This window comes from Galleria mellonella, unplaced genomic scaffold, assembly GCF_026898425.1.
Source record: "Galleria mellonella isolate WM207_F2 unplaced genomic scaffold, CSIRO_AGI_GalMel_v1 utg32, whole genome shotgun sequence".
In the NCBI taxonomy this organism is placed as follows: Eukaryota; Metazoa; Arthropoda; class Insecta; order Lepidoptera; family Pyralidae; genus Galleria; species Galleria mellonella.
Genome location: NW_026442075.1, coordinates 7,585,505 through 7,609,133, shown reverse-complemented (window position 1 = coordinate 7,609,133; position 23,629 = coordinate 7,585,505). Strand labels below are relative to the sequence as shown.

At 31.1% G+C, this 23,629-nt stretch overlaps 1 protein-coding gene across 1 annotated transcript; it reads left to right on the top strand.

Annotated features, from left to right (window-relative positions):
• Positions 1-11,091: 11,091 nt before the first annotated feature.
• On the top strand, positions 11,092-23,592 carry LOC113510800 (sodium channel protein Nach-like). Its single transcript, XM_052896387.1, has 10 exons — positions 11,092-11,261; positions 12,717-12,795; positions 13,189-13,307; positions 13,697-13,808; positions 14,694-14,866; positions 15,767-15,872; positions 22,023-22,174; positions 22,242-22,366; positions 22,620-22,943; positions 23,463-23,592. The coding sequence occupies exons 1-10, from the start codon at positions 11,092-11,094 to the stop codon at positions 23,588-23,590; spliced, it is 1,488 nt and encodes a 495-aa protein (XP_052752347.1). The 3' UTR covers positions 23,591-23,592.
• The last annotated feature ends 37 nt before the right edge of the window (positions 23,593-23,629 follow it).

Genomic DNA, 23,629 nt, shown 5'->3' with positions numbered 1-23,629 from the left:
TATTGCAATTTACATGAATGTGGAGAAACCGAAACAGGTCTCTTTAAATTAAAGCATTTGGCGTTTCATTGTTTCTGTCTATCATAATTGAAAACAGACGTGACAAATATGTATATACGCTGCCAATTCTGACTGTATAACTTTTTTAACAATTGATATAGTTAACTGAAATAAGAAAAATCTATTTGAAGAAAGAAAACAAAATGCTTCCTACGAACATATAAAATATCAACAATATATAACCGTAAGGGTAAACCCTTGTAGTCAAAATGTCGATAAGTCAAATGGATCGAAAGGGTGATGGAGGGAGACCAAATTATGGGGTTTCTGAGCACACTAGCCACCAACTGACCGATCCATTAACTGAAGGTTGTTCTGACCGAAATCTACCGTAACTTATTCATTTAAAAATAGAAATATAGTATATTCCTAAGCAACAACAAAAGACAATATATATATATATATATATATATATATATATATATATATATATATATATATATATATATATATATATATTTCACAGCGATATTCTAGAGTCTAGAATATTACCACAAATTTCTCGTTTAGAATCTAGACTTTGAAGTTCAGATTTCAGCTATCAATTAAAGATATGAGACACCAATAGACATCTTGACTCGACACTTCACAAATTCTAGTGCAGCCAGTGGATACTTAGCGTTGTAATCTCAAAGATGACAGTAGTATTCCAAAGATACTCAATAGGTAGTAATTTATATTGTTAAAATTATTATTTTAGTATGAATTACCACATAACCTTCAAGCTTCAGATTAGATGAAGTGAACGATGATAGAACTCCTTTTATCTGTGTTTTTCATCATCAACCGTCTACTGTCCGCTGCGGAACATATACATATTTACATATATTTTTGTGTCTGTAAATTACTACCATATTCAATTGTTCACAACTTTCAAAATAAATAACAGTTGTTTCAAGATCAAATCGGTATACTAAGGGACTTTAAAATTAATGAATTTCTTTACCAGTTGACCGAGCTTAGGAAATGTATCTATCTGAGTTCAAACTAAAGCTATACAGTATCTACTTGCTAACATTAAAAGAAATGTATAATAAAAATAATACGTTAGCCACTTATCTACATGTAGGTACTACTAATATAAACACGCTAATACTCATTGTATCAGTTACATAAACCTATATAAATAAGAATGAATAAATTCGAAATTGGATTCTCGTCTTCAATGAATTCAATTTTATTATTTTCGTGTTATAACTATACCTATACTGACCTAAAGAGGATTCATTTTCCAGTTACTCGCTAGACAAATCGAGTTGATGGGACTCTGACACTTGCAAAATTATTATAATAGCAATCTTAATACTTGATTTAACTTTCGCAACCCTCTAAAGCTGCTATAAGTTTGAATGATCGATGTCGTCATTTGAATTATTTACAAGAAACTTAAACGTCTTGAAAACATAATTTGATGAATTAAATGTAAAATGTCATAAACAAAATAAAGTAGTGAAAAAACATTCATCAGAAACTCAAATACCTAAATATCTTTTAGGTATCATACAATGAGGTTAATCTTGATGAAATATTCAATTTATATTATATTATTATATGTAAGTAGATAATAGATATACTTGGAAATTATTCAGTATTTACCTAAATTAAGACAAACATAATTAATGAACCAAACATGGGAAGACGTAAAGTCCTAGGACTGTTTAGATTCTTATTTAACTTTAAATAGCTTTCGGTAAGTAATCTATGTGCTGAGCTCGTGCAACACCGGAGATTGAAGCTGTGAACGACCGAGAAACTTCGACAAAGAGTAATGAACTGGTACCAGTTGACCTCTTGTTGGTTTAACTTGGTTGAATAAGGAATATACAGTACATTCGAGTCTATATCAGGCAATATTTTTCATAATATTAATTTTAAATCAAAAAAATTATGGAACAACAAATCCATGAATCCAGTCATTAGTAGATCTGAGCAAAACAGAGGACTCGTAACTGCCGTAGTCTTAATATATTAACACATAAATAAACAAGAATTTATAAACTGCAAAATGAGTTAAAAAAGAAATGATGGTATTATCATCTTTCTACCCTTATTTCAGTTATTATTTACTTTTTATCAGGGTAATATATTTTTCTTTTCTATTATTTTCTGTTCACAGTTATTTCCGCAATCACTACCATTCTGGCCATATCATCTTTCACACATTATATGTCTTTTTGGACTTTCTCTACCTTTAATACCTTTTTTAATACATACTCTTTATCTCTACGCGTCACGTGTCTATACATAGATCGACGGTTAATTTGCTCATTCTTATCAAACTGCACATCCATCTCAATATTCGCATCTCAACTACATACAATCACCTTTTATCCGTCACCTTTGTTAGACAACATTCTGATCCGTACAAGACAAGAAAACTAGATTATGCTCTTATAAATTTTTCCCTTAATTTTAAGGGAATTTCGCGAATCACATTTAGTTGCCTTAACCTAGCCGCCATTTCATCCATCCTGTGTTAATTCGGTGCTTTATTGTTCGGTTTAATTCACCATCGCTCTGTAGAAGTGAACCGAGGTACCAGAGGGAAACTTTGTACAAAAGTCGTTTGCTTCCTCTGTCCCATTCATGTTTCAACCGAAAGCAGTTGTGTTTGCGTGGCTTCGGTTTGAAGGGTGGGATATGGCATGAATGTACGGAGGAATAACATCTGAGTTCTCAGGAATGTCAACGCATCGGGGTATCATGGTTGTAACAGTATACTCTGTTATGTCCATGGTACTGCTCACGTCTATAAGCAACGGTTACTACTTTCCATCAAGTGGGCCGTCAGCATGCTTGCTATTCTTATTCGGTATTTCCAGTGGCAGACCGATTGTGTACGAAATTGACTTTACACAGCCCGAATTAACTTCACAGACTTCACGGTTACACTTTTTTTCTTTTAGAGCCCTCCATTTAGTTGACAAGACATTTTTACCTAAATACAATTCCGTAAACAATAAAAATTATTATAAACACTGTTATAACATATAATTAATGTATTTTGTAATAACGCATATTAAATTTTGATTATACTGTTAATAAGATTAATATCAAAGATATACGACACAGTTAATGGGTTTAACACATCTGCCAAAGTGACAGGAAATTCGGCTAACCGACGCTAAGACTCCTGTAAAATATTCATGTACTCTTCATGAAACTAAACATACATTGTAATTAAGTTATTTATTAACTTAAATAATTTAATTAATTAAATGGTTTTAATATCCCGAATGTAATCTTAATTATGTTTGGTTTTCATCTTCTCGACTTATGTCAGCTTAAAAACATACCCCGTCCTATAACCCACAGGAAAAAAGGTACATATGCCCCAGTTTTTTTTTTTTTATGTTCGTTTTCTACCTCGCCTTCTCTTTAGAGTGTATACTGAATTTGTGGTGAATTGTGTTGGATGAATCTGGTGTGTTTGTTGAGTGTTGTGTGTTAGTTGCCTGTTGGGTGGTTGGTGACTGGTGTGTCTCGAGTGTGATAATTTTGTGTATTTTGTACGAATACGGTATCTCCTAAGACTTTGCTGAGTATGGTTGATGTGTGAATGGCTGCTTGTTTTTGCAAGATTGTGGTGTCAAATTTGGCATTTAGCTTATTTATGTAGTTTTGAATATTTTTAGCTACTATTCCTGTTGCGCCTATTACTATCGGGATGATAATCGTTTGTGTGTTCCATAAACGACTGACTTCAGTTTTGAGAAGATGGTATTTACTTAGCTTTTCAATTTTCTTAGCTCCTATATTGTAATCAGATGGTACAGTTATATCTATTAAGTATGTTTTATTATTATTTTTATCTATATATATATATATATATATATATATATATATATATATATATATATATATATATATATATATATATATATATATATATATATTAAGTCTGGTCTATTGTGTGTAACGGTGACATCAGTTTGAACGGGCATTTCCCACAGGATCTTAACAGACTCGTTTTTTTTAACATGGGGTTGGGTGAGAGTTTCTTTCCACCAGAGATCAGAAACCTGTATATTGTGTTTTTTTCCAGACACCAGATACTGAACAAGGTTATTGTGTCTTTTGACATAATAGGTCCCCGCCAATTTCTCGCACCCCGATATGATGTGTTGTATTGTTTCATCTTTATGAACACATAAGCGACACTTTCAGTCTACTGGTTGTTTTAGTATGTCACATTGATGTTGTCGTGTCATTACGATTTGGTCTTGTATGGCAAATATTGACGACTCTATACTTGGGCATATTTATTGTATGCTGTCTGATGTACATATGCTACTGTAATCTTAATAATTATTAATGTAATGTAATATTTCTATATTATTATCATTTAATATTTTATTGTACCAATATTACAGGATTTATTAAAGGATTTTCAATAAGTATAGTGTAGTACAAGTCTAATATAAAATATATATACGAGGTCTGTCCGGAAAGTTCGTATAAAAGTGTTCTGGAATGCGAGAAAGAGGAGTGGGGAGGCCAGGTAAGCGCAGGACCCCTTCCTTATGTCCCTAACAATGCTTCAGTTCTGGTCTGACCGCCGTGCGGTGCGAACTGGCTTGTCACGCCATCTGTGAAGTTACCTCTTAACGAAACCCCGTCGGCATGGAGCCCGCTTCCGTTGAAGAGCAGCGCGTCGTAATCAAGTTTCTCTCGAAACTCGGCAAGAATGGCCGTGAAATTTTTGCCGATCTCAGAACAGTTTATGGGGATGATGCTGTGAAGGAACCAACCGTCCACAAGTGGCTAAAAAGATTCAGAGAGGGCCGAGAAAGCGTTCAAGATGACCCACGTTCAGGACGTCCTTCCACTTCACATTCCGACGAAAACGTGGAAAGAATTCGAACTTGTGTTAATGGGGACCGTCGTTTAACGGTCAGACAGGTGGCTGAAGAGCTTAATTTGGGCAAAACCGTGGTCCACGAAATTCTAAGAAACGAACTTCAAATGAAAAAAATTTGCGCCAAGATCGTTCCCAAGCTTTTGTCCCCGGATCAAAAATCACGAAGAGTTGCTTACTGTGAGGACTGGTTGGAAGCCGAAGAGAATGGTGACTTTTTGAACCGAGTCATCACTGGAGATGAGTCTTGGTTCTACGAATTTGATGTCGAATTAAAATCCCAAAGCAAAGAGTGGAAGACATCCGGGGAACCACGAACAAAAAAATCAAGAAAATCCCGCTCAAATGTCAAGACAATGTTGATTGTTTTTTTCGATGTTCGGGGGATTGTCCATCAAGAATTCGTCCCTCCAGGCCAGACAGTTGATGGAAAATTCTACGTCGATGTGCTCAGACGCCTCAAAGCTCGTGTGGCACGAGTTCGTCCAGAATTGGCGCGAGAGGGGCGTTGGATTCTTCACCACGACAATGCCCCTGCCCACACCTCTCTTGTTGTCCGTGAGTTTTTGAGTAAAAATTCCATTACGGTGACCGAACACCCTCCCTATTCGCCGGATTTGGCCCCGTGTGACTTCTTCTTGTTCCCAAAAACCAAATTGGTACTTCGGGGGCGGCATTTGGGGGACATAAATGAGATAAAAAAAGCTACGACGGGGCAGCTGAGAAACCTACAACCAGAGGACTTTCAAGGAGCCTTCTCACAGTGGAAACGGCGTTGGCACAAGTGCATTATGTCACAGGGGGAGTACTTTGAAGGGGATAAAATTGATTTACCTGAATAATTGTAAAATAATTTTTTTAAAAAACTTTTATACGTACTTTCCGGACAAACCTCGTATATATATATAAACAGGAAAGATTTGATTGTGTAGGTATCTGATATTTGATTGATTAATGTCCCACTCGTGTTTCTACCGTGAAACAGTTGTGTTTGCTTGGCTGTGTTTCGGTTTGAAGGGTGGGATATGGCGTGAATTTACAGGGTATAGAGGAATAACATCTGAGTCCTCAGGAATGGCAACGCATAGGAGGTATCATGGGCGAAACAGTATACTCTGTTATGTCCATGGTACTGCTCATGTCTATAGGCGACCACTTTCCATCAGGTAGGCCGTCAGCTTGTTTGCCATTCTAAGTTGTATACAAAAAAAATTAGTCACGATGGTTTCCAAGGGAGACCACACAGAACTCGACCTGACAGAATATATTGCTAGCAATGAGACTGATAGTCTGCATTACTAACATACTTTCCTCCCTCTGGTAAGAGGGTTTGGTATAGCACTTTATTCAGAGTTTTTTTCTCTTACACATTATTATGTGTAAGAAATAAGATATCATATTGCAAGAGCATTGCATTACATATGGGGAGATATTTCATCCAATTTGAAATGTTTTCGTAAATATCTCATTTCAGACATTCAAAGTGTAAAAGGCATACAAAAGCTATATTCAATCGAACTATTCTATCGAGAATCTCCAAAACGAAGTTGTTATCTCGGCAGCTCTCACGTTTTGTTGAATTAGTAAGAGGGTACAGACAAATGGCCATGTAAGAAACACAGAACGATCTTCAATTCTCTCAGAAAGCGATAGTACTCCACTAGTTACGATAATAAATAGGAGCTTAACGCTAGCAAATGGCCGATTAGGGCATTCTTGACTACAACACGGGCATTCTGATAAAGTTAGCGTTTGCTTTGTAACGACCCTCGTGGGTTTTATGGAAAACAAATAAATTACTCTTCGTCAAATCACTGACGTGTAATATGTTTACTGTTTTATTGATTCCTCTATATACGTTACACCCTAAGGTTACACCCTCATATAATTACACCGTTATCTAAAAAAAATATTCAAACGGAGCAAGCAATTTTTTTTTAATTAATTTCTAGTTATTCTATAATATAACATACATTATGTACACACATTCGCTCCATTTTATCCAACACACCATGAGTTTTTATATATACACATAAAACAATTAAAAGAAACACACAAAATGTTACGATAAATGTAGGTAAGTTGGTAAGTATACGAGTATGCTTGTTCAGATTGTGTACTAAGATTATATGTAATGTAACTGATGAATACCCATAAACTTTTCTATGTATCATTTTGTACTCTGTTACAGCTAAGAGTTTATGACTAAAATCTTAATGATTTTATATCTCTCCACAAATATCTACGTATTGAGTAAATATTAATTTTAATTTAGATTGGTGATCGAGAAACATTGCTTAATTACTGCCTGTCATTAAACGGAATATTCTAAACCAACAAATTACTAATAAATTATAAATTAGTCAAATTGGATAGTTCGTTACCGTAATGATACGATTCCCCACAGGGATGAAAACTGGTAAGCTCCACTTAGCAACTTGCGCTCTACTAAAGGTTCCATCAATAAGTAACAGGTCTCAATTACTATGTCAAACAAACACTGATGTTTCACATATGGCGTATTTAATTCTTCTCTGTTTCTTCGTATTTTTCAACATTGTATAGTAATAATAAATGCTATGTTTCATACTTACTAGATATAAAACAGCATCTGTATACTGATATTTGACTTGTTCCTACTAAACAAATAATAATTGCAAATTAAAATAATACATGAAGCAGATATATCTGGCTATATAACCCATAGACTTAGTAGTTATACTATGTTAATACGTATGTTAATACGTACTAACAGACTGGAAATGTAATAACAAAAAACGAAACGATTAAGTGATTACACTTGCGTGTGTGAAATGCGTGTAAACATACGACAACAGTGCTGCGCCATGCACATTCTATCATTACATGATTTATCGACACTGATAAGTAAATACAAACTCAAAAGTTTCAAACAACTTAATATAACAATTGGTAATATTAAAAGTTAACTATAATTTATTTACCTAACTTCAGTACACATATAATCAACTATACGTAGTATGTACAAATTATGTAATAAAAAACATCAAAAGTAGCTCACAGTTAACAAATATATTATAAAATGCATGTACAAAAAATATATTCAAATTGAGAAACATTAATGACAACAAAAAATATATCTTTGATTTATTTATTCTGTTCGAAATCCATAGTAATTATTCTAAAATATTAACTTGATATACTTAATTTAATCGGAAATGCTACCCTTATCAAAAAAAAAATAAAAAATTACTTAGATATTGACGCTATAGAGTAATGACCTCAAATATATGGCTGAAAATCAATATGTTACTGTGTATATATATATATATATATATATATATATATATATATATATATATATATATATATATATATATATATATATATAAAATATTCGTTACGGTTCTAAATATTGTATTTAAATAACTAAAATGTTTCAAGTGTACTAATATATACATAACTATACTTAAAACGTATTACTTAGATACAGCACACTTAATCCTAACTACGTTCATTTAAAATTAGTTCCACTTCAAAACGTAAAAAAAAATACATATGGTTTTGTTCATACTCCCGCCAATTCAGCTTCGTGCATAATTGTGGTAATTCTTCAAAGCTTCTCTTTCACTGGCAATAAATAAATTAATATAAAAAAGTACAATAAATAAAAAAGGTCCGAATGTACAATGTTATTGTTATTATGTTTTGTTGGTATCAATTGATTTAATAACAAGTATTTTGTGTCAAGCAATACCAACATTTACTAAAAGCTAATGACTATGGAAACACTATGACATGAGGTTTATTTTACATTCAGAAAGAAAATTTTCGTATTTTTAATATTATAATGTAAAAATAAAAAAAAATCTGAATAGAAATACGGGTACGTAAACTAAAATTTATCAGGATAATTAGAAATAAGTAAAACATTTATTAACAAAATTTGCTCAGCTCATTTGCCGAGATTCTCTCCATTAGACCTTTCATTAAGCACAATTGAAGAAATTAAAAGCTTATGGTTTAATTAAGTTAATTTCTAAGTCCATTCCGGCCTCATCACACTCAATACTAAGTAGGTATAATTTTTAATTATTTTTCCAGTTTATTGGCTTTTACAATGTAAATAGACGGCGAATAATTTTATTATAAGTATTATTTAATGTATAAATTACCTAAACTTTCAAGCAATTATGAACCAATATTATCATTAATACCTAACAATTGAAGCTGACACGATAAATAGGTACCTACGTTAAATCAAAGTTAAATAGAAGTCCATTTACATTCTTTATTCATAATTCAAATAATAGGCACATTATTATAATCATACATAGCCCAATCTGTATTGTATTTTTCAATAGATATTCTATGTGATGAAACAATAGAAATATTGTTTCATCACATAGAATATCTATATATTTGTTCTTTTGAACAAAAAAGTATGGAGAAGCAATCTGCCGATATTTTTAAACTTCTTGAAATCTAAGGAAAATAGACAGCAGACTTAAAAAAAAGAGAGGGAAATATATCTGTACAATAAATATATATTTTAATAGTACTTTTAACAACTGTCTCTTTAACTGCTCTCTCTCTCTCTTCGTCCTCTTCATTACTGAAGGTCGTGTCCTTGAAAGGTGTTTGTTGCCTCTCTTATGATGTTATTCCATTTTACACGGTCTTTAACTGCTAATAAATTGTAAATCCCCATTTGGCAGTTTTGTTCATAATAATTTGCTTAATCCATTTTGTAAATAATTATTTCCTTTTCTCCCTCTAAATATGTATTATATAAAAAGTAAATTACTTGTAATTTTCCAGAACATTCAATGTAGCTCTTAAAATTAACTTAATTTTGTTGATATTCCTACGACCATCACAGTGTCCTAAAACGACTAAATGTGGGCTAACTTTGGAATCAAACACCACATTACCAGCTGCACTCAACTTGATTAACTAAATTGGGCACCGAGCTAAAAGGCTAAATAGAAGACGAGATTCCTAATAGAAACTACATAAAAATTACAGGTAAATCTGTTTATCCTACCTCTATCAAAGCAAAATTTATAATTTATATTTTCAGCATATATGCTACTTGATTAAATATAGGTACCTCGCATCATTGTTCATATAAATGGATAAAAATACCTATCCTTATAATCGGTGTTCCAAATTGCATTTAAAAGTGTTAAACCATATTAGCATGATTGAGTGATAAACCATCCAACAACCATCCAAACATCTTTACAAATTACATCTCTGAACACAATACACCCAAGAGCTTTACATTTATAATATGATACCACCATTCATACTAAATGCTTCACTCTGTTATTCATTGCGAATAGCCTGCGTCTTATATTTCCAAATTTAAAAAGTAACTCTGTATCTATGTACAATGAAGAAATTAATACTTAACTAATGACAAACTAATAACTAACTACCTACATGCTTTACCTTAGCCGTCGTTCATAACAACATTATCCTGGATGCTTAATAATGATGAAATATTAAGGTTACTTTGCTACTTTGGTTATCTTACTAGTATACGAATATGTAAATGAAAGTTTGTAAAGACGTTTTGATGTGTTTTACAATCACGTCACAAACGTCTGAACGATTCCAATGAAATTTAGTAGACAGAGGAACCATAATCCAGATTAATAAAAGAATATTTTCATTCTAATTAATGCGAACAAAGTCACACGATACAATTAATTTTACATCCTTACTTACGGCTCAACCAATTTATGACTATGGTATCATTTTCATTGATTACATAGGCTATTTTTTATCCCAATCATTAAAATTAATCCAGGTCATGTGGACAAAATCTCGGTAAAAACTAGTATAATATAAATAATATAACAATCTATAAATACTACTGTAATATACAAACATGATATATAAGTGTTGGATACAATTATTATATTTTACATAGTTTCTATGTAAAATATAATAATTGTAACAACTCTATATTATGTACACGAATACATTAAAATAAACAAATAATGTCAAACTAACAAAATTAAATTTAACAAAAAACAAACTAAGCCAACTCCATAGATGACGTTTTTCTTTTTTAATGTAACGACATCAAACTCGGTATCGATGTTCATTTTGATGTTTATTCGAAAAGTTTATACACAATAACGTTTTACTCAGAAGTAAATTATAGGAAACCTACAAAAATCATGAAGGATACGAGAGCAAAAGAAAAGAAAACATTCAAGACGAAACGTGATAATTACGCAAGGAAGCTGAAGAAAAAGAAACTAATCAACTATTTAGGAAACGAATTACGGAGTTGTAGTACGCATGGTCTGCCCTATATTGTTGAAAAGAATACACATTGGTTTGAAACGTATGTACCTACTTAAATATAATTTTATTAATTACATAGTTAATAGTTACATAGTTAGTTTTTATTTAATTATACAATTCTAAAAATGAGATACCAACGCAGTTGTATATTAATATTGCTGCTATTAATTTTCCTGTAAATTTTAATTCGTATTACCTATTTAAACAAAGCATATTAAAAAAATCCGTTTGAATGAAATCAAATGCAAAACAAAATCTTTTAAGTGTAAATGTATATATGTGAGTATATTTATTGTTAGCTTCAGATGATTATCACTCATTCGGTCACTTAGAAAAAAAAATTTTTTAATACATACATATACATGTTTGTTGAACTACTATACATAGAACATAAATGATAAAAAGGAACCTTTAGCCGTATAAAGCAGAGACGTCAAGATTAGAGACAATGTTTCATGTGATTCCCATTGAACCTAGACGCGATACTTTTTTCATAAAATTATACCTATTGCTATAATATAAGTATCTCATATTGTAACGATATAAAAATCTTTCAGTAGGGTGCACCTTATCTATATTGGATTAAAGTCAACTATACGGAACTCGCTGGGCAAAGTAAATCTGTTTTATTTGCACTTTGTCCACTTTCAACAGAGCTTTGCACATTGTTATCTTAGTTCTAAGTTTACAGGTGCGAAAATATTAATGCAGTGTTTAAATGGAAACATGCTTAACAAACACGTATTTTAATTTAAACAGTATATTAATTACGCTAAACTAATTATATCTACGGTGGTAATATTTTATATTTTTTTTTAGTATATAAATTCCATACATATGTTGTCAAACGAATATATATTTTATATTTAAAAAAAAAACAATATCTGCGGGCTACAATCCAGGCATGAAGCAGGTTATAAAAATTTATTACATGAAGTGATCGATTAAGATTCAAATCGCGGACTTAACAATACGAGTAGGTATACAACGCATTTACTGTTGCGCCAAGATTTTTCTTAGCAAATAGACAGCTGCTACAATAATGACTAAATTAGTTGACCTTATTTATTTATTATGTCACCAAATTAATATGTAGAAATTAAAATGGGAAACGCTATCGATAGCAATGTTAAACTCAATTAATGAAATATCGCGTAACACACACGCAAAAAATAAACAACTTGATAGGCTTTTTCTTTTTGAAATCACTTAAAACGTAACGATAAGGGTATAATACGAAATCAAATAAGGTATTTAACAATCAATTAATCAATCATTTGACCGCGGGAATTGTACGAAGGATTATTTTTCGTAATCCGACTTTCGGAGACCTTCTCTGGGGAAAGTTGTTTCATGTTGTTTACTTTCAGTTATACGTTGTATAAGCCCAGTAGTAAACATAGTTTCTCAACCAGTTAGATATATTTGGGTCGCAACAATTTAAACTTTATGAGTGAGGTTCTACCTAAGCGATAAATAAACAAAATACCTGCAGGGCTTTCTGGACGACCAGCTTCGTGTGCTGCCTTGGTTTAGCATCATCATTGCTCTTAACTCAATATACTAGATATGTCGTAAGTATTACAAACTTTTGCCTTTTACTGTAATCATACCTGTAAATAGGTAAATGCATCTAGACTATTGGTTTACATTGGTGAGGTACCATTGAGGAATGACTAGTGAGAATATAACCAGATCATTTGGCTCGTTACGTCTATTTCACCAAGATGATAATCAGAATTACTGAAAAACGAAAGTCGAAATATAAAATAGATGAAGTAGGTACCTGCCTAGATTTGAGGTGAGACTGAATCATGACCCTCCGATATACATACGAAAATATAATATATAATTAATTCCTTAAGTGGTGTAATAAAGAGTAAATTAATAAATAATACGAAACTCAAGGTACCTAAGAGGAATAATAAAATAAGAAAATAGTTATAATATTAATGTAATAATTTCAGAATACTCCCATAGTTATGAGCGTAGAAAAGGACTATTTCAATTGGAATATTTCATATCCAGCCATAACATTATGTCCATTGGAAAAAATAGACGAAGATGATTTAAATACATTGGTCAAGTAAGTTATTTTTAACCATCCTACATTCATGATTATTAAGGTTCCATCAGGGTCAGAAAACTGCAAGTAATATTCCTAATACTGCAGGTGTCTATATGCTACAGTAACTGTTTACTATCAAAAGGTTGTATGCTTGTTTTCCACTTTTTTGATACAAAAAAAAAACACTTATATTTGTAAAACCTTTGTAAATTATAGTTTATTAATTAAAAAAGGAGGTAGGTATATGTATTTTTTAATCGCACATGACTAAACACATTTAAATGAATTCAGCAACTTAAATGAAGTCTAACACAATGATATTCCTATATTTCCTTAATAAAGCAAATAAAAATCTAAAATACATTTACGAGTACTATAAGACTTAATACATATTTTATTGTATTTAGCGAAACCCTGGATTCTGTTGGAGTGGATATAAATTTACAATTAAGAACAATCGCTTCGATATCTTTAGAGACAATTGATTTCTTAAGCGCACAATTTACAAACACATCTGAGGTATGTAACAAGTACTGATAACAGGTACTCCCTCGCATTTAAATTTAAATTCCTCCCATCACCCGTACCCAATAGCGAGGACGGGATGTTGTAAATACCGTACCGCAACCCACAGCAAAAATGGATACATTTCACTCTTCTATTATGTTGTGATGGTAAATAGTAATCGTACAATATCGTGCCGTAGTATTGTAAATTATAAAAACGCCTATTAAATACGATAGTTTAACAACATACATTAGTGCCAGAATTCTGGTGTTCCCGTCTCATTTTATGGATTTGAGTAACAAATTTATGACAGCACTCACGCCAACGAAAAAAAAATACAAACCAGAGGTACCGAGTAACCCGATAAAGGACAGGAGCTTTCTCTTGGATCAAGAGGAAAGGAATTATTAGTAATGGGATGTACGGCCCCATTGCTAGCAATATATCGTGTTAGGTCGACCTCCACGCAATTCTCCACGGAAACCATAGTAATTGTTATTGAATTCGTCATTTCTGTCTCGCCAATGTAAATCGATAGCGCAGGCGAGGTAATCGTTTCATTTCTCCTCATTAAAAACAATCCCCGTGTTTAGTGAAAAATACCAACGTCGATTTGATATGAACCTTTACTGTTGCGTAGCTGTAACACCATATTGAGATATTTCTCCTGTGCTAGATGGCGTATCAGGAAGGAAACAAAAAATTAAAATGGGCATATTTTGTTCATACAGTAACTACAACAGCCGACTATGCTTCTTCTATGAATCCCAATCAAGATTAAAGTCGTGAACATGTCAAATTTTAATTTTATTTTTCATAATGGATAACATTGAGCAATGTTTAATGTTATTACGAGGCATTTTTTTATATTGTTGTAATTTTTAATTAAATTTCTAGAAAATCATATACCCAAAAGATTATATGGAAATAATAACTGCTATAGGTAAAAAAATAAATAATAACTCGATAAACACGAACACTAACTGGCCTATATCAGTAGAATCATCCATGACAGAAATGGGAATGTGCCACGTCATCAACTCTAATGTTGCTATATTCGATAACCCTGAGTAAGTAATACAAGTGTATCATATATAGGTGGATAAATAAAAACAGTGCCTGCGATATTATAATTACAACCTATTTACTATATCATAGAATATACACCCCTTGGCAAACAATAACCACCATTACAGTACAATAAAACATCTTTAAATTGTGATAAAATTATGAATATATTAATCATAACAAGTAGTCTGTGTGGTTCCGGCATAGAATAGGCCACCCCTTCCTATCCCGTGGGTGTGGTAAGAGCCGACTAAGGGTGGGCGAGGGATGGGAAGCAGCCTCCCTCTTAAAACATCTCTAATGCCCGACTACGGTTGTCAACCCACCTGCCAAGCGTGACAACTACTGGCAACCCCCTTTTTCCAGGGGGAGGCTTATGTTCAGCAGTGGACAGTTAAAGACAGTTAAACCATGGCTGATATGATGATGATAATCAGAACAAAGAATTATGATATTATTTTTAAAGAAATTGTTAACTTTGTATAGTTGATACAAATTCTACATTTAGTTTCAAAATATAAGAATCTAGTTATATAATTTCTATAAAAAAATTCATTCTATATAAATACGAGCTCAAATTACTTCGTTACATGATACATTTTTAATCTTATCCTATAATTATGTGAGTTTTTTTGTTTGTTTGTTATCTAATAGCGCCTTAACGGTTTAACCACTTGATATGAAATTTGGTATACACGTACTAAAATAGGATAGAAAAGCATATAGGCTACTTTTTATTCCAGGCCGTAAAATATCTTCTGATGAATGAAGTCTTGAGTAAAAACTAGTATTTAATATTCCCAAATGTTAGGTAGAAAATTTTTAAATGTTTTAAACATATTCTTTCTTCTTACATCTGGAATGTTTAATGATAAGGATGAAGGTATTTTTATTATTTTCAGCTTGCGAAGAAACGACGACATAAAATATGTTAAAAAAAACATTGATCTCTCAATTTACGACAGAGATTTTTTCTCCCAAATTTCAAATTACGCTGACGTTTACAAGGTAACAAGTAATGCAAAATACAAAAGACTATGGAATCATTTAAAATTATATGCAAACAAAAAATAGCTATATCAAAAATTACAAAATTAATATGCGACCAACACGATGTAAAAGTATCATCAATATCCATTCAAATTTGTTTACAAACACACAAATGTTACTTTACTTATATAATAATATTTCTGCAATAATTTTTGAGTGTACCTAACAAAGGTGCTAATAAATCGAAATTGATAGTTCTTCTAATATATCTCCTATTTGTGTATTTGTCGACTTGTCTGTGTATCTGCGGTTAAATCTTTCATGTTAAAGACTTGACCGTTTGTGATGAATATTACACAGGTAATAATATAAATACGAATATAAATGAAAATTTAAAATTAACCCTTACGGGAGGTAAACAACTTCTTGCGTACTGTGGTCGATCATTCCAATCGAAAGAAGACAATAGGTTTGATTCCGAAGCGCGATTTCTTTTAAACTGTCTCTTAATTTTAATATGATAAATTCACGAAATTAGTGTGAATAGACTGGACCGTCATAAAGTAAATTTATAATATTGATAGAAATCTATCAGAAATTTAATTCATATTAGAATTAAGATGTCATTGTGATATCAAATTCTAATTTTAGGTTAGAAGATTAGAAAAAGATTTACAGATTTAGAAAAACGGCGCCTCAGAATCAACCGCAATGGCAATGAAATGATAAGGTAATGTGAGCCTTCATGTCACAAGGCTCAACATAGCATAGGCAATGCCTCCGACGTTCATAGGCTACACAGATCATACACCTAATTGGACAAAATGGTTTCGATAAACCTTATCTAAAGTTTTATCTTGTATTATTATACCTCATATTGCCTATTATATATTATAAATATGGCAACACTGCCTTCACATAACAGTTAATCTCTGTGTTGAATATTTCTTAAAAAATAAATAAATATCTAAAGCATTATAAAATAGTGTGCGATATTTGTAATAAGATACAAAGATTATGTGATAATGTTATCTCGTCGCAATATTAAGTATTAAATAATATAAATTAAATTAGCGAAAGGTGCTGTGCTGATATCATCAAGTTGTCCAAACAAGTTTTAAACTGAAGAATAATAACTCTTCAAAGAAAGAATAATAATATATAAATAGTGTAAAACCATCTATAAAGTGTCTTGAATAAAATAAACAAAGAATTGAAAACAGATAAAATAAATGTGGGTACATGAAAAAAACAGTGCAAAAATAAAATAATGATATTTAAAATTCAATAACTGAATAACGACTTCGAACTGAAAAAGTACTATTATAATACTTAATTTCAACTGTACTCGCAGCTCTACGGTAGCCTAGAGGGTTAAGGTACACCACTACGGTTACTGGTAACGAATGGACTTAGGATCGAATCCTGCACCTATGATTACTTTTTGTTAATATATTAAGGATTTTCGAACACTTATAATTTAATTATTTTTTTATTAAGACAAATATGTCGTCAAGAAAGAAAAAATTATTATGTACAAAATGCACTTATGACATTAAAACTAAAGAGTATCTTCAATGTTTCTCATGTGAATTGATATACGATCTGCAATGTGCTAATGTATCCATAAAGCGATTTACTCTCATGACCAAAATAAATAAAGACACCTGGAAATGTAGCGGATGTTTAAAAAAAAACATACCTAAACAAAGCACTCCTATTGGTACAAATACCTCCAATTTTCAAGCTACAACTAGTGTGGATAAAAACGCTATCAAAATTCAGAAAGTGCAGCAATCACAAAAAAATATAACTCATCTACGAAGGTGCCATAAACGTAGTATTTCTATCGATAATATACCAATGAACATAACAGATGACTCAATTTCTTCAAATTCTACTTATAACAATACCAGCTATAATAGTCTCCCGACGCCTACAGATAACACATGTATTCTGCAATTGAAAGATGAAGTACGTCTTCTGACAACGCAACTGGCTAGCGCTCATGAAGAAATTGAAAATTTAAACTTGGAAAATAGTAAACTTAAAAAAATTTTGGAAGGAAAAGAGATGAAAATTAACGTCTTAAATGAAATGGTGAAAGTGGACAATATATCTACACCGCAAAAACGTGCTGCTAGTTCTCGTAAATCGAAAAAACAAAGAAACTCAGTGCTGTCAACAACTGTAAAGTTTCATAAGGATTTAATTAATACTGTTCATACATCCCCATCTGAAAATGAAGCACTGAAAAAATCAGAAGTGCTCTCAGAAAAGGCTAAAAAGGATATAAATTTTAATAAACCTGCAAACAGTAAACCTAGTAGCAACATCTATATTTTTGGAGGAAATCAATGTGCAGGGCTAACAGAAAAACTCATGAACACAAGAGAGAACACACAATACAAGAAATATAAAATAACAGGATTTGTAAAACCAAACGCATTGACTGAAGAAATAACACAGACATGTAAATTGTATAGTTTTCATGAATACGACAAAATCATTATTTCAGTCGGGGAAAATGACACTAATCCGTTTGAAGTAATGATTGAATTAAGTAATATCTTGAAATTAACTAGAATGTGTAACGTAATTGTTCTCAGTGTATCTCAAAATCGACATTTAAATGTAAACAATCTTAATTATATATTGCGTCATGTTTGTCAAAATTTTAAAAATTCTACTTTCATCAATTTAAAAAACAAGGAATACTATACAGCATATTTATATAACATGTGTCGGAAGATTAATTTTATTATAGATACTATTGACTATGAAAACACGTTTCTTCCTACCAAACAAGCAAAGAGTACCATTCAGCCTATCCAACGTTCTAGACGATTTCCTGTACGTGGAACAATCCCCTATTACTTTCCCAAATTACAAGAAACAGTTTCTTACAATAATACGTCAAAAATTATTCCGAAAAAAGGTACTATTCCATTTTATTTTAGAAAAAAAAATAATAATACAACAAATAAAGCAGATGTGACGGAATTAAAAGAGACTACTCTAAAAGAAAATAAAGGATTTTTTCGTTCTTGAAACTTACTTTAGAATTATGCATCAAAATGTGGCCGGCTTATTGAGCAAGTCTGATGATTTGGAGATAGTGCTTGCTGAAATGTTAACTAAGAAAATACATATTGACATAATTTGCTTATCCGAAACTTTTCTGAAGGATGGTCAGGAATCAAATGTTCATATGCGCAACTATGAACTTGCCTCACACTTCTCTAGGAAGAATAAAAAGAGAGGTGGCGTATGTATATTAATTAGAAAAGGAATAAAAGTAAAACCAATACCGGTTTTGAGCAGTTCTGCTATTGAAAGACATTTTGAATGTTGCGGCATAGAAGTTCCCGATCAAAATCTTATAATTATTTGCTTATACAGAACTCCAGATTCCGATACCACTATTTTTATAAATAATTTAGACAAAGTTTTGTATCATATAACTAATAGAAAAGTAACCAGGAAAATAGTATTATTGGGCGACCTAAATATAAATACATTGATACAATCGAAAGAATCTAAATTACTTGGAGACTTAATAAAAAATTATAACTTAATACAACACATCACGGGGCCGACAAGGAAAAATTCGTGCATTGATCACATATTTAGCAATATACATAACAGTACAAGTAACTTGTTATACCTGGATATATCAGATCACGAAACTGCGCAAATGTTAGCTTTTCCGACTAACCATAAGAGGACTCCTATAGTCTGGTATAAATATTACAGAGAATATAACCAGGACAACATTGCTAAGTTTCGCCATCATCTCAGCAGCCTCTCATTTTCAGACGTATTTTGTGAAAATGATATTAATCAGGCATTTAATAATTTTCATGATACATTCAAGTTACTATATGAATCAAATTTTCCTAAAAAAATTATAAAAATAACAAATAGTAATAGAACACCACGGTGGATTACTAAGGGTCTCAGAAAGAGTTGCAAAACAAAGAGAACATTGCGATATGAATACTATAGAAACAGCAATCAAGAGAACAAAATTAAATATATGTCTTATGTAAAAAAACTTAAAAAATGCATAGCTGTATCCAAAAAAATTACAAATAATAAATACATAAAACAATCTAGGAATAAATGTCTCACAGCTTGGAAAATCATACAGAATAAAATTGACTCGGTTATTAATAATAATTATATAAACGAAATAAAATTTGACGAAAAAATTATAACTGACTCGAAAGAAATTGCTAATATATTCAATGATTATTATACTGATTTGACATATAAAAATCAAAACAATGGAAATGATAAGACTGACCAAAATTTTATTAAAATGCAGAACACAACACTTAGCAACACTCTATTTTTAAAACCATACGTTGTGTTTGAAATTTATAACATTATAAAATCTTTAAATAACACAAGTTCGGAGGGATATGACGAGATATGTACGAAAGTGATAAAAGATTGTGCTGAAGAAATATCACCTATATTGACGTATTTAATAAATCTTTCATTTGAACAAGGACAGTTCCCGACTCGATTAAAGTATTCTGTTGTAAAACCTATTTACAAAAAGGATGATCCACTGCTTATACATAATTATCGTCCTATTACTCTTATTACTATCTTAGCAAAAATATTTGAAAAAGCTATGCATAACAGACTCACAGTATTTTTCGAAAAATTCAAAGTAATAATAAATGCACAACATGGTTTTCAAAAAAATAAATCGACAGAATTGGCTATTTATAACTTGACAAGGAATATAATTGACAACATAGATAGTAAAAATAAAACTGTAATACTTTTCTTTGACATGAAAAAAGCATTTGACTGTGTATCTCATAAAGTACTTTTAAGCAAACTGTACTCCTATGGTATTCGGGGGCCAGCTTATAGTTGGTTAGAGAGTTATCTGGCAAATAGATATCAACATGTGGAAATTATTCGTCTGGATAAAAAATCAGTATTAACATCATATAAATCAAGTAGTAAGCACAATGGCTACGGTGTACCTCAAGGAAGTATTTTGGGGCCTTTATTATTTCTTACTTATATAAATGATTTACCTAAGGTTACAAAACATGAATGTGTATTATTCGCTGATGACATTTCTGTTACTATTACATGTGACTCAGAGAACTTGGGAAGTTTTGAAGATGAGATTAACCTAACAGTTAATTCCATCATACAATGGCTTAAAGAGAATAATCTTACTGTGAATCTTGATAAAACTGGATATATTCAATTTAGAAACAAAGGTGAAACTGAACTTGGACTAAATATAAAATATAACAGCGAAAGCATCAAGTCACTTCATGAAACCTCATTTCTTGGAGTCAAAATGGACTATAATTGCAACTGGAAAGCCCAAATAGATAAGGTCTGTAACAAAATAAATAAATTTGTATATGTCCTTAGAAGATTAAGTAAAACTACTGATGAGAAAACAACCCTGATGGCATATCACGGATATGTAGCCTCACAATTGCGATATGGCTTAATAGTATGGGGTAATTCCACAGACATTAATAAGGCTTTCTTGGTACAGAAGAAATGTATCCGTGCTCTTTGCGGCCTTCCACCATGGAAGTCTTGCGGACCACTATTTAAAAAATATAAAATACTTCCACTAGCTTGCATGTATATTTATGAAGCAGCTGTATTTGTTAAGAAAAATATAAACAGCTTTATTACTGCCAAAGAACATTATCCGCGAAATAGAAGAAATCCAAATAGACTAGTATTAAACAGAATTCCTAAGACTACGATTTATCAAAAAAATTGTTATAATATGTGTATAAGAATTTTTAATAATATACCCGAAGATATTATAAATATAAAAACACTGACAAAATTTAAGAACACACTGTACAAATGGCTTTTGGACAAATGTTATTACTCAATTAAGGACTTGTTGGACTAAAGAATAATTCTACTCTATAAGCACATAAATAATATTTTGTTGATAGTATTAGTAGTAGTAGTATTTAGTAGAAAAGAAGTTACCATAAATATTAAAATTTTGCATGCCATTGTTTTGGCAAAACACGCCTGTTCCTAACATATTATTGCTAACATATGTATACCGTGTTTTTCAGCAAATAAATTATATTATTATTATTATTATTATTATAAAAGAGCCATCGGCTCAAATTTCTGAAAACTTTACAGGTTTATATTCACCACCCTAACGAGATAGTATTAAGTACTACGCCATCATACACTATAAACCTCGAAGGCTTTACATATTTAGGGGTACAAGTGCGGAGTACCCGCGCATCCAACAAACTGCGAAATATACCCCTAACATATCGAAATTGCAGGTGATTATAATCTCTTTGTTTAGTCAATTTATAAGTATGTATGTTAAATAATCATTTAACTTTACAGATTTTTAGATGAACCAATAAGCAAAAGATATCCTATATATTCCTATAATCACTGTATATTAGAGTGCAGAATTCAAATGATATTGAAACTATGCAACTGTTTGCCTCATTTCTATAAATATATGAGTAAGTTTAAAAAAGTTTCTTAGTTATTAATAATAAATATTAATTTTATATGCTACTCTATAGGTACAAGATTTCATGAAAAATTTTGGAAAGTAGTAGTAGGTAGATTAACTATCTCTTATATACATTCCAAGAAGTGGCAACTTGCAACAAACGCTCATTTTATTCTAGGTAACCTACATCTATTCGATAGTAATTAATTAATAATATTTTATATTATTAATAATATTTTTTAAATAAATAAATACCCATCTACTTACATGCCTATTTTCTCTTCCATGTACAGACTACGAAAAAATATGTGATCTCTATGAACTCAAATGTATTATACTATATAAAATGGAAATCATTAAATTATCTACTTCCGAAAATACTTGGAATAAATTTGTAAATAAACAGGGACTTCCAAGATCACCCCGCGACTGCGGCTGTGTCGATAGTTGTGAAAAAGATGTTTATCTCAAAGAACAGGAAATCTACATAAGTCAAGGTGACAAAAGATTAAGAATTGGTGTATCTTCTTTTCCGAAAGTCAGAGTTGTGAGGGAAATCATATTCAGCGTATACGATATGATCTGTAAGTAAAACAATGCGCTATAAAACATTTTAAACGTAACAACAATGTTTTTAAAACTCGAAATGATAATTTTGTTCATATTTTTTAAAATAACACTTCGAAATGCGCGATTAATAAATTAACAAATGTCTAATGATAAATACGTAAATATTGTTTAAAAATACTCTATAAAATTATGAAAGAAACCTTTATTCATGATAAAGTATTTTAAATATTCATTTCTAATAACTACTGGATTGGAAGTCTGTCAACAAGTATAAACGAGTTTAATTTTTTAATTAATCTCACAGTATTATTCCTTATCTATTAACCTCATATTAACATGTACATAATAAATATTAGGAATAAAAGAGAAATATTGTTCAACTATTGTTAATAAATTATACTTAGGGTTTAATTAACTATTTTCCAATTAAATAAATATTATTAGATTAGCACTAATAAAAATTCTTAATACATTCATTGCTATTATTCTTTCTTTGTCTATGTGACCGTAATTCAATCAACGCATTGTTACAGTGAGGAGTGGCGGTGTCATAAATCTGTGTTTAGGAACATCTATAATTTCCTTAATGGAACTATTAATAATAGCAATAAAATTACTTTGTCTTTTAGTAATACAGCACATTAAATGTATAATTAATTAGATTAAATGGATAAAACAGAACAAGGGTAATAATCAAAAT